The sequence below is a fragment of the Macrotis lagotis genome, chromosome X (assembly GCF_037893015.1).
Source record: "Macrotis lagotis isolate mMagLag1 chromosome X, bilby.v1.9.chrom.fasta, whole genome shotgun sequence".
In the NCBI taxonomy this organism is placed as follows: domain Eukaryota; kingdom Metazoa; phylum Chordata; class Mammalia; order Peramelemorphia; family Peramelidae; genus Macrotis; species Macrotis lagotis.
The window spans coordinates 674,095,958-674,109,255 of record NC_133666.1 but is presented as its reverse complement, the minus strand read 5'-3'; the positions used below and the strand labels follow the sequence as shown (position 1 = coordinate 674,109,255).

Sequence of the window (13,298 nt, the reverse complement as noted above, 5' to 3'; positions counted from 1 at the left end):
TTGTACTTCCCAAGAATTCAGCTTAAATCCCACTTCCTCAATGAAATCCCTTCTGATGCCCATAGTTGCTGGCATTGCCATCCATAAGGATTATTCTGGAATAGATTTTACATCCACTAGCCCTACACCAGAAGTCGTTGAGCTTTTGCTGAGCTGTATTATTAGAAGGAATTTCCTCACAGGGCACAGATCTAGACAGAAGTTTCTGGAGCTAGTTTTGTGCATGTCCTAGCTCTCCCTATAGAATGTGAACTTCCTCTGGGAAGCTTCAGTTTTATCCTTGTATTCTCTCCAACTAGCCCAGCGTGGTGCTTATTCTATTGCTTTGGAGGCAATTACGCTTAGGTGACTTGCCCAGGGTCACACAGTGTATCTGAGGCTGGATTTGAACTCAGATCCTCCTGACTCTAGGGTTGGTGCTCTATCCATTGTGTCACCTAGCTGCCCCAGCTTGTCACATAATAAAGGATTATCGACTGATTGAATTTTCCACCATGTCCTGTTCCCTTTCTCCCTTCCCCCTTCCCTGACCCAAATCTCTGTATCCAGGTTTAGGCCCTCTCCCACCCAAAGTCATTCCTGTTCCAGAGCTCTCTAGAACTCCCTGTTGAGGTTCCTTGGGACCCTGCTTCCTCCCCAAGCTTTAGCTCAAGAGCACAGGGTCCTTGCCCCATCTTAGGACTCAAGCCCTAGGACATGATCCACAAGGCAGACAATGGCCATGCACCTCATGAAGGCCCCATAGGTTCTGGGTTTACCTCATCTGGTGGATTCTTCACCTTCTGCATGTATCTTCGAACCACATCCTCAGGATTCTTACCTACGGAGGAGTGGGGGAGACAGGACTGAACCAGGGTCATAGCTCCCCTTCATGCCTTCCTTCCTCCATCCAGTCCCACCAAGCTCACCAGGATGAATCCCTAATAAACACTCTCCCTCAAGATCCCACACCCCAAGTCTTACCCCAAGAGGCTTTCCTAGGTTCTTGGGAGCAAGAGGACCCATGAGTGAAAGGGGAGTGGAGGAGAAGGATGGAGTGGGGAGAAAGATTAATTCTGGGGAGGAGACCCGAGGGTCCAGGCATACTCTTTTTCAGATGTTTCTTCTTGGTTTTCCGGCAGATGCCTGGAATACCAGGCACAGGTTTGATGTCACTCTTATTAATGGGAGGTGGGTGTAGGATGGGTTTAGGAGCCCGGGTCAGACAGACTGGTAGCCCTGCTGCACACATCAGGATTCCTGTCATCCCTAGAGAAGAGAAAGCAGAGTCAGCCAGGGAGGGGTGGGGGAGAGCTTAGCTAGCCTCCCAGAAACCCTCTCCTGCTGGTTTGGAACTTGGAGCAGCTGAGATGGTCATTGCTCTTCCCAGCTGTGGAACCCTATCAGTTTCCCCCTCTCCCAACTAAACAGATTCTCCTTTCTCATTAGCCATATCTACAGAACCCTAGAAATCCCTCTTGGGTACATACCTGGATAACTCTGTGGGAGGGTAGTTGGGGGTGCCTATGTGCTTGTGTTTGGGTGAGCATAGAGATGGTTGTGTGAATGGATAGGAGTGTGCATTTGTGTTTTTGTGGGAGTGATTGTGTCTGAGTGTGGGGTTACTCAAAGAGCTGATGATGAGGAAGATGTCTTACCTGCCAGGGCAGGATGAACAGGTCCTGTGCCATTCAGGTTCTTCACAGGGAGTGCGGGGACCCTGAAGGAAGGAAATAAGGGAGACATGAAATTTCCTCCACACTCGCAAGATAGATCTATCAGTTCAGTCTGGTGCATCTGAGCTCCCACTCATTCCCTGACTGTGTGACCTTGGACACTCAAATCTCAGTTGTGTTATATTTTTGTGTTCTGTGTAATGATGGGTGCAGACTAGATAATCTCTAAGGTAACATTGAACTTGGACATTTTTCTGCTCTGAGAATCTGACATTCCCTGTTCTAAGGTCCCTCCCAGTTCTGACATCTCTGTTCTAGGATCTTTCCCAGTGCTGACATTCCCTGTTCTAAAATCTCTCCCAGTTCCAACACTCCATGTTTTAAAACTCCTCCTATTCTAATATGCTATGTTCTATGCTCTGAAGAACCTTCTAGTTCTTTATTTTTCCTAGGGAAAATTATATAACTGTTTTTCCCTGGGGGTGTTTAATGATGGGGGGGATGAGATATTAACCTAAGCTATCCCTACCTCTTGGAGAAATATGCTATTGCTTCTGGAACTCCTAGACTGGGTTCTGGTCTTCTAGGAATCTGCCTTCTTTCACCTTTAGGTGATACTTCAGTCTCTTTTTGTTTTCTCCCTCTCCCTCCCCATACCAGAGGGACTTGGCATTAACCATTAACAGCTGACTGATCCAGTGGATAAAAGAACTAGACTCGGAGTTAGCAAGACCTGAGTTCAAAACCAACCTAAGGCATTTATTAGCTGTGTGACCTGGGCAAATCACTTAATTTCTTTATTTTTTATTTTTTAGGTTTTTGCAAGGCAAATGGGGTTAAGTGGCTTGCCCAAGGCCACACAGCTAGGTAATTATTAAGAGTCTGAGACTGGATTTGAACCCAGGTACTCCTGACTCCAGGGCCGGTGCTTTATCCACTCCGCTACCTAGCCTCCCCCAAATCACTTAATTTCTGCCTGCCTCAGTTTTCCCACCTGTAAAATGGAGATAAAAGTAACACCTAGCTCCCAGGGCTGTTGTGAGGACCCAATGAGAATCAATGTCTCCTATAAATGCTAGTTCTGTTTATTATTACCATGCTGACTGCCTCTCCCCGGACAATGTCTCACATCTCTATGGAGCTTTGAAGCTTCCAAAGCACTCCTCTTGCCTACCTGGGGAGACTGGTCATTAAACATTATTATATTCACTAAAGCAAAAAGTCAAGCCTTAATTTAGAGCCTGAAGGAGGTTTCTGGGGGCAGAGATCATTGATTTAAATCCGGAAGGACCCTTAAAGACTATCTGGGTCCATAGGTTTCACCAGACAGCCCTAAAGGTCAAGGACCTTGGGTCTAGGGCTCAGATGTGGGGGATGGAGCAGACAGACAGGGACTGGGGTGCCAGTGTGGAAGGCTGGGGGCAGGGTAGTGTATCAGACACGGCCAACTTCCCCCTGGGTCTTAGGTGGGCAGGCAGGCTGCTGGCTTCTCCCAAGACAGGCTGGGCTAGGAAAGGAAGGGAAACTGCTGTAATTCAGCAGATCCTGCCCTGGCCTCCTGCCCGGCCCGAAAGCAGCCCAGCAGAACCAGCCGGAGGGGGCCTCTCCAAGCAGATGGTCCCCCTGGCAGGCCAGCAGTCAGGGCTCCTGCAGCAGGCAAACACACTTCTACGTGGAACAACACAAACACATGCACAAGGCAAACATATATAGACACAGAGGGACACAAACCCTCAGAGGGGCTCCCTGGAAAACCTGGAATTCTGGGCTGTGGAAGAGCTTGGCTGTCAGGGCTGCCCAGACAGACAGAAAGATTCACACATGCACAAAGACACACACCCTCTTGCACAACACAAACTCACACACATGTATGTCTATGGGGTGAGATAATAGCCTAAGCTCTCCCTAGCTTCTGGAGAAGGGCTCTGTTGTTTCTGGAGCTCCAAGACTGGGCTCTGGTCTTCTGAGAAGCTGCCTTCTCTCTTCCAGAATACTTCCAGATATCTCTCTCGCACAAGACATACAAATTCAGACACACACACACACACACACACACACACACACACACACACACACACCTTTCTGGGAATGCAGATTTCACACTGTTAACCCACAGGTCCCACCCTCACAGAAATGTCTGTTGTGAATGAGCTCACAAAACAGGGACCACAAAGAAATAGGTGGGCAGGGTTTCCCATTCCCAATCACACAGATGCTGACCACACATCAGCAAAGAAATGGGGGAGAGAGAGAGAGAGAGAGAGAGAGAGAGAGAGAGAGAGAGAGAGAGAGAGAGAGAGAGAGAGAGAGAGAGACAGGGAAACAATAAAAAAGAGAAAGAGAGATGACAGGGGAGAAGGAGGAGAGAAATAGAAAGACAGAGAGATAGAGACAGAAAAACAGACAAAGAGACACAGAGACACACAGAGACAGAAATGTACACAGAGACAGAACAGAAGGGAGAGAGACAAAGGGTTTAGAAAGAGAGACAGAAACAATGACAAAGAAAAAGAATGTGACAGAGAGAGGGAGAAAGGTGGGGAGATACATTATATAGACAGTCGAGGAGGAGGAAGGCGAGGAGAGAGAGGGGGGAGAGAGAGAGAGAGAGTGAGAGAGCGAGACTGAGATATGCAGGCCCACAGTCAACACAGTTATAGAGAAAAAAATTTGGTTTTTGTATGTATAAAGTCAGGCTTAGTGGACAAACAACAAGTGTTTTTTTTCTTTTTTCGTTTTTTTTCTAAGGCAGTGGGGTTAAGTGACTTGCTCAAGGTCACACAGCTAGGTCATTATTAAGTGTCTGAGGCTGGATTTGAACTCAGACCCTCCTGATTCCAGGGCTGGTGCTCTATCCACTGTGCTACCTAGTTGCCCTCAGACAACAAATCTTGAATTCAGGAAATGATGGCCAAGCTCTGTTTCAGAGGCTCACATTGTGTGTGACCTTCGACAAATTGCTTAACCTGTAAGGGCTCCAAACAACTCCCCAGGTTTATATGTTGAAGAAAGCTGCCATTGGTACCAGTGTCATGACCATACTTCTCTATGGCCCCAGGTGGTGCCTCACTTGGCCCCAGTTAGTACCCACTTGGCCCACTGTGCCTCTCCCCTTCCTTACCTGCTTTCACACAGCCAATCCAGCCTGCCAGCCCCCTTCCTAGAACAACCTTCTCTAAGTCCTCTCTCCAGTTAGACCAGTCTTTGTAGCTCCAAATGAACCCCAAGCTATTTGTGTAACTGTTTCCCCTTCCCCCAATGCTATTGTTAGCCTCAGTCCAGCAATCAGGCAGACAAAGACAACACTAAAAAATAAAGTGGAACCAAAGCCAGACTCTGAGCTCAACAGCATTGGCAGCTCATGCCCTGCCTCCTAGTTCAGATCCTTCTGGGAGGGGCACCACTGCAGAAGGAGGTCCAGTGGGGAGAGCTGTTCTGGGCTAAGGGAACTCAGTCGCTTTACCCCAGAATCTTAAACTTGTAAGGAACTGCAAAGGGGATCTAGTTCAGACAACAGGTAGCATGGTTGGTAAAAAGTCCTGGAGGTGATAATTGGAGAAGAGATTTTATCAGTTCCCTATGACATGAGGGAGTTGCTGGTCTCTAAGGTCCATTCCAGAGCCAAATCTATGACCCCTGGAAGGAGGATGTTACAAAGGAGATGATGTTTTTCTTTCTTTTGGTCTCCTGAGTGACAATGTAGTGGTGAGGTGAATAGAGAAGCTGTTTTGGTGTCAGGGTGATGTGGGTGCAAGTCTAGCTTATCGGGTGGGACTGTTGCTAATAATCTAGGGAATTTCCTCATGGGGAGAAATCCTATTCCAATAATCTGACAAATCTGATGGCAAAATATTCTCTGTTCTATTGGCTTCCCCTGATGGCTAGTACACATGCAAGTGTCAAAAGTTCTAGAGAAAGGACCCTGGTGATGGAAAGTACTTTCTCCTCCAACCCCCTGTGTTTTTCAGGTGATAAGAATCCAGAGATGTGATTTATAAGAATGCACTGGTAGAAGGACTGGGAAGTCTCCTGAGATGTACAAGTGACAATCTGAATCACTGGAGAGCATCAATGCTCTCACAGATCCACAGGAATGTCTTCACTCACCTCCCAACTTTTATCAATTCCACTTAGCCTATGCTTAGCACGCAATTGGTACTTAGGAGATGTTGGTTGAGAAATCATAGAATCTCTTAGAAGAGCTCACAGATCTTTAGTTGGAGGGAACCTCAAAGTCCAATCTCTTCATTTGACAGTTGAGGAAACTGAGACCCTGAAAGTTTAGTGACTTGCCCAAGGCCACAGAATAGTAAATGATAGAGTCTAGATTTGATGAAAACCTCAGATGATGATTGATTTAGAGCTGGAGGAGACCTTAGAGGTTATCAAGTTCATTTTACAGGTGAGGAAATTGGGGCAAGTGGAAGTTAAGTGATTTATCCAGGGTCATGCAGGTAGCATGTTTATGAGATGGGATTTGAACCCATCTTCCTGACTCCAAGTTATGCTACATCATAGACCTCTCTGAACTGGAGCTTTTTTTTTTTTTTTGCTATGAGGACACCCAGTTCAATTTGACCCCTCAGTTGGTCATCTAGCTTTTGCTTGAAGCCCTGGGTCAGCCTGTATCATTTTGAATGAACCATTAGGAAGTTTTCTCCCTAAATGGAGCCAAACTTTTTGCACTCTCCCCATTCGCCACTGCTGGTTATTTGGTCCCTTTGGGCCCAAATAACAAGGTTAATGCCACTTTCCCTGGAAAGTTCTACAAATACTTCAAGTCAACTCCTAGCTAAATCTTCTGCTTCACTAGTCTGCTATCTCCAGGATAGTTTTTGCTTTTCTTCGTATTCCCAGTCCATAGAACAATATTTGACACTTCTGGTTCAGGGACATTTCTTAAGACTCCATAAGTGCAAGGGCAATGATTACTTCTTAGACCTTGTAGCCAGTATAGACATCACCACCAGGGTTCTGACCACAGCATAAGCTCTGAATGATAGTGATGGCAGTAACTGTCAGTGTAGGTCTTGGTGAAGCTAAGAAGATTTAAGGAGGATCTGGTGGATTTTAAATTGGTTTGGCTATAGCAGCCATGGGAAGAGATTTTTTTTTAAAGAATTAAACCTTTCAACAGCTTGTCCATGGGTAGAAACACAAAGTGATATGATGGATTTGGAGGCAGTACACCTGGAGAGATTCTAATCTGACTCTGGCAGGAAATCTGAGAGGTTACTTCCACTCTCTGGATCTCAGTTTCCTCATCTATTTAAGGGTCTCTGGGGTTCCTTCCAGATTTAGATGTAGGATACCTCTGACCTCCCTCAGAGTGCCTGCTCCCAGCCCATGCTAAATGCAGCCTCAGGTAGAGTCATCAACTATGTGAGACTAGAGTTCATCGTTCATTTTTAATGAGTTGTGGGGACAGTTAGGTGGCACCAGCCCTGGAGTCAGGGGAACCTGAGTTCAAATCTGGCCTCAGACACTTTCTAATTACTTAGCTGTGTGACCTTGGGCAAATCACTTAATCCCATTGCTTTGCAAAAAACAAAAAAAATTTCAATGAGTTATTTAATTAAATAATTTACTTTTGAATAAGGTAAGGGAGCGAGTCTTGGAGTTGATGCTTGTATATGCTAGTCATATAAGGACCATCTCTAGAGCCTCCTGAATCTGCCTGCAATGACCATCGAGGGCATAGTTTCCCACATAACAGCAAATGGGAAAGCCTGGGATGTTTTAATAGACTCATATATCTAGAGTTGAAAGGCTATATAATACAACCCCTTAATTTTACAGATGGGAAGACTGAGCTCAGAGTGGGTAAGTAACTAACTACTCTAGGTCACTACAAATAATGGTGGAGCTGGAATTTGAACCCATGTCTTCTTGACTTTAAATCCAATCACCTTTCCATACCATCACTCAGAGGTGCATGTTTGACTGTAAAGTGGTGAAATGGTGGCTTTGAGCTAACTCGGAACCTAAGTAACTCTATCTTGGTTGATGTTTGCTGGGAAAATGAATATAACACGTGTCTGAAAAGGATCCTACATGCTTTTTGAAAAGATACCTAGGGTTGAAAGTCCCACATATTATCTAGATTTTTTTTTAAGACGTTCCTTAGCTGTGAGATCCTTCTGTTCTTCCATGAATCCTTGTACTTTGTTAATATAACTAATCAAAACAGAGGAAGTATTTCCTTGGATTTTGGTGCTTCTCCATAAATCAGAGGTGGCTAGGTGATGCAGTGGATAGCATCAGTTCTGGATTCAGAAATACCCGAGTTCAAATCTAGCCTCGTATACTTACCAGTCATGTGATTCTCGGCAAGTCGCTTGACCTTTATGCATCTCAGTTTCCTCAACTGTAAAATGTTAGTGGTAATAATAGCACTTATCTCCCAAGATTGTTGTGAAGATCAAATGAAATATCTGGGAAGGGCTTAGCACTGTATATATAGCAAATAATAGATGCATAATAAATGTTTCTTCTGTTTTTCTCCCCAAGGAGGTTTTACCTTATAGTAAAATCAAATTGAATTTGTATTCAGACCTCTCTCTGTCTCTGACTCTGTGTGTGTGTGTGTGTGTGTGTGTGTGTTGACTCTCCATCTCCCTTGAATTGTGACTTTAGAAAATGTGTTGATTAGGTACTGTGTCTCAGAATTTTTGATTCAGGTACTTCAATGACTTCCTCTGACTCACTGAGCCATATCTTTCCACTGTAGCTTCTTGAAGATGGGGGTTGGGGTCTAGAAAACCCCAGGTCTGTACAACTTCCCTTTACCTATAAGGTCTCTGTCTGCTTCTTGCCAGAATTAGATCTGAAATTGTTCTATCTTCTATCTTACATCTAACCTCAGATTTCTTTTTTGTTTCCACCTAAACTTGTTCCAGCTAGGATCCTGGCAGCATCTGGATTATTTATTTATTTATTTTAGGCAATCGGTAAAGTGACTTGTCCAGGGTCACCTAGCTAGTAAGGTCCTCCTGACTCCAGGGCCAGTGCTAGAGAGCCACTACACCACCTAGTTGGATTTTAAGGGGTCCTCCTGCCAGATGCTCCAAAGGAACATTCCAGGAGAATGCTTCATCCTGGGAATGTCCCATTGGCATGTTCTGTGTGGGCATTCTTGCTCTGATTTTCCCAAGAACATTTCTCTCAGACATTCTGTATGAATTATAATCATAATCATGGATTGAGTGTTGGAAGGAAGCTCGGAGACCATCCAGCCCAATTCCCTTATTTTACAAATGAGGAAATTGAGACCAAAGGGGATTAAGTGTCTTGTCCAGTATTACAGAGATAGTGATGAGCCATGGAAAGGATTTGAATTCAGGTCCTCCAACTTTACAATGCAACACTCTTTCCACTGTAATATTCCATCTGCATGAGGGTTGTCTTCTGCCTATTTAATATACCCGGTGGTTAGCATAGTACACTGGAACATAGAAGGCACTTAATAAATGCTTGTTTTTTTTTCTTTAGGATTTTTTTTTGGACAAGGCAATGGAGTTAAGTGGCTTGCCCAAGGCCACACAGCTAGCCAATTATTAAGTGTCTGAGGCCGCATTTGAACCCAGGTCCTTCTGACTCCAGAGCCAGTGCTCTATCCACTGTGCCACCTAGCCACCCCTTAATAAATGTTTGTTGATTGACTCTAGACTGCTAACACCCTTCACTTCTAAAGATGAAGGGAGAGGGATTGAGACTGATTTCTAGGGACAAAAAGCTCCAAATACTCCCTCCAATATCTCATCCCAAATGACAAATTTATTTACAAGTTGATTCTATCATTAGAATGCAATGTACTTGAGAGTGGGCACTATTGGTCCTTCTTTCATCCCCAGTGATTAACCTGACATACGGTCAGGGCTTAATAACTATTTGCTGATTGATTGACTCAGTCGCTGAATCTCAGAAATGGAAGGGATCTTTAAGACTATCTCATCCAAACCATGCCCTCTCAGTCACATCTGGTCATTGCTCAAAGTCCTTCAGAGAGGAGGGGCAACAAATTACCTCCCCAAGGGGCCTATTTGACTTTTCCATGGCTCTAATTATTAGTAAGATTTTCCTATCAAACCACTATTTATATCTTTGCAACCTCCATCCATTATAACTATGCACGATCAGCACCGTTTTGGAGGGGAAAAGGAAGGATATGAATATGGGCCAAAGAGGCAACATCTGCAGCCTGGAGCAGCTGAGTCCACCAAGGGTCAGTAGCTGGGGTAGCTGCCCTCTGGGGTAGAACCCAAGGATACTATCCCTCATCCACATGATTGCCACCCAAGTCTCTGAAGACAGCCATAGTGTCTGTCTCTCCTCCCCATCTCACCCCCTTTTCTTTTATAGGCTAGACACCCCCAGATCTTTCAAGTGATCCTCATATGGTAAAAACTTGAAGCCACCATCTTGGTCATTTACTTGGGTTCTGTCCATCACCTTTGACTGTTTTGGTGATTCGGAACCTGTTCTCAGAGAACGGTCAATAAATGGACCAATCTAGGTCATCCCTTCTTCAAGAGATGTATGCTGGGACACTATACCCTGCATACCCTGGAGTGTGTCAGGACTGTGAAGAGAACAGACCGAATCACACGCCTCTGACTGGAAACACACCCCAGTACTGGAATCCTATTCTCCCATTGGAAGCCAGTTCTAACCTAAGCAATTCTACTCATTTCTCACACCTCCCTTTCCTCTAAGCTTTGTCGGATTCCAATTCCAAGGACAGATGCCAGGCTGCAAATCTTAATGAGGCAACTCAATATCCCAGGAGAAAGGCTGAATTTGATGATAGAAGGACTAGATTGGAATCTCAGTTCTGTCTTTTATGTGTGAGACTGGGCAAGTCCTTTTCTTTCCGTGAGCGTCTACATTTTTATCTGTAAAGTGGATGGCCAAAGTGGGGACTTTTAGGATGTCTTCTTGCTCCAGAGGCATAAAATCCTAAGATCTCATGCCCATGATTCTGGTTTTACCCTTCTCTCCCAATGTGACTTTAGCTAGAATGAAATGAACAGAATCAAGAGAATTTTGTAAACAGTATACTGATATTGCTTTTTTTACAAGGCAATGGGGTTAAGTGACTTGCCCAAGGTCATACAACTAGGTCATTATTAAATGTCTGAAGCCAGATTAGAACTAACTCCAGGGTTAGTGCTCTATCCACTGCACCATCTGGCTGCTCCCCCGATGTGAATTTAGGTAAACCAATTTCTCTCTTTAAAATGAAGAGCTGGTTGGATCAGACAGATTCTGTAATGAGTGAGATTGGGGAACTCCTCCAAGCCAAGGGTTTGTTGCTCAGTAAAATGTCAGGTTGTTCCCAAAAGCTCAGTAAAAGAGGTAAGGGTAGAGATATTATTTCTACAATATGGGGATGAAGGCTCAGATAGGAGAGGTAAATTTCCTCTTATCACATAGTTCATTTGTGTTAGAGCTAACCCCAGGGATGCGGACTCTGGCTTATAGTGATAATGTAACCTTGTCGATTGTTCCTCCAGTTCTGAAATGCTACCACCACGTCCCGTCTGAAGCCTACTTTGTCTCACAGTTACTCTGCCTATAGCCCCCCCCCCCCCCAAGGACCCTTAGTCCCATTCTGCCAATTAATTTCTTCACATTGACCTGAATCCTACCCTGTTGAACCTGGTACCTGGGTGAGAACCTCCCTTCCCCCCCTGAACCTTAGGGGAGGACTTCCCACAGCTCAAACCTTCAGCAGGTGCAAAGAGAGAGGGGCAGGAAGTATCTCTCATCTGGTTGACGGATCTGGTTTAACCTTGTGGTAATTTAGGGGTGGGAGATGAGCTGATGTGGTGTGGAGGGGAAGAGAGGGGGAAATGAAGGCTGCTGAGAACTAACTGCCCCCTCATCCCCCCTCCATTCACCACACAGTTCCGCTTGGCTGTTCACAGTTTCCTCCCCATACAGTTGTGTGAACTTGGGACCAGGAAATCCAACAACCCAGGAGAAGTGGGAGTCATCAGCAAGATGCCATGACCTCTTCTTCTCCACTCACCGCCACACACACACACACACACACACACACACACACACACACACACACACGGATTATTGATTTTTTTCCCAACTCTTTCACATCTTTTCCCTTCCTGTGTCAAATTCCATGAGATGGAGAGGAGGTTCTGGAGGTGTTAAAAGTGGAGCCAAGTTAGGAAGACATGAAAGTTGTTTTAGAATAACAACTCAGCCCTGGAAGGAACTTCAGAGGTTGATTAGGCCAAGCTACGTTAGCCTTTTTTTTTTTTTTGCAAGGCAATGGGGTTAAGTGACTTGCCCAAGGCCACACAGCTAGGTAATTATTAAGTGTCTGAGGCTGGATTTGAACTCAGGTCCTGCTGATTCCAGGGCTGGTGCTCTATCCACTGCACCACCTAGTTGTCCCAGTCTTCTGATTAGAACAGAATACAATGGGATTGTCACCTCTGCAGCTTTGGATATTATACCTCTCAATGCCACCATATTACATTTTTGACTCAAGATCTAGGTGGTGCAATGGATAGAATGCAAACATGAAGTCAGGAAGACCTGAATTCAGATCTAGCTTCTTAGATACTTACTAGCTATATGGCCCATGGGAGAGTCACTTACCTCTAAATACCACACTTTTGTCACCTATTAAATGGGGTTGATGCTAGCACCTAACTCCCCCAAGATTGTTGTGAGGATCAAATTTGGATGTCAATATATAAAGTGCTTTTGCAAAACTTAAGCATTCTATACATGCTAAGGATTATTATTGAACTTCGATTCCATTTAAATACTCAAATCTTTTTTTTTTATTTTTTGCAAGGCAATGGGGTTAAGTGGCTTGCCCAAGGCCACACAGCTAGGTAATTATTAAGTGTCTGAGGCCAGATTTGAACTCAGGTACTCCTGACTCCAAGGCCAGTGCTCTATCCACTGCGCCACCTAGCTGCCCCATCAAATCTTTTTTGAGCCACATATGATCTAGCCATATTTCTCTGATCTATATTTGCAAAGTTTCTTTCTTAACCTAAATGGAAATTATTTTCCAAAGAGTCTTGATGAGTCAATGGGATCATTGACCTTTAATTCAGGCCCCTAGGTTTTTCATGTGTCCTTTTTTTGGGGGGGGGGAATTGGAGTGACTTACCCAGGGTCATACAGCTAGTTAGTGTCAAGTGACTGAGTCTGGATTTGAAGACAGGTCCTTCTGACTCTAGGACTAATGCTCTTCCCACTGTGCCACCTAGCTTCCCCAACCCTTAGATTTTTCATGGTACTATGGTTCCTGATAGGATTTAAGCTCTTTGAGGCCAGTCACTGTTTGATCTCACTTTTTATCCTCAATATCTAGCACATAGTAATTGATTAATAAATGATTAATTGAGTGGATAGAGCACTGGCCCTGAAGTCAGGAGGACCTAAGTTCAAATCTGGCCTCAGACACTTAATAATCACCTAGCCATGTGACCCTGGGAAAGTCACTTACCCCCCCCCCCCCATTGCGATGCCAAAACACAAATAAGCAAATAAATGATTGGTTGATTGGTTCCCCTCAAATAATCACAGAATTAAAAATGTGGAGGTAGAAATCTTATCCTTTCATTTTATAGCAAAGGAATGGAGACTCTGAGAGTGGAA

General features: G+C 44.7%; 1 protein-coding gene across 2 annotated transcripts in view; it reads right to left on the bottom strand.

The window, feature by feature from the left end:
• DTX1 (deltex E3 ubiquitin ligase 1) overlaps positions 1-13,298 on the bottom strand; it is a 61,966-nt gene that overhangs the window by 5,541 nt on the left and 43,127 nt on the right. For both annotated transcript variants that reach the window (XM_074205798.1, XM_074205799.1), the window contains exons 4-6: positions 1,638-1,699; positions 1,087-1,248; positions 759-820 (exon numbers count right to left, since the gene is read on the bottom strand). In XM_074205798.1, coding sequence (XP_074061899.1) covers positions 759-820; positions 1,087-1,248; positions 1,638-1,699 — 286 coding nt within the window. The remainder of the gene's footprint in view (positions 1-758; positions 821-1,086; positions 1,249-1,637; positions 1,700-13,298) is intronic.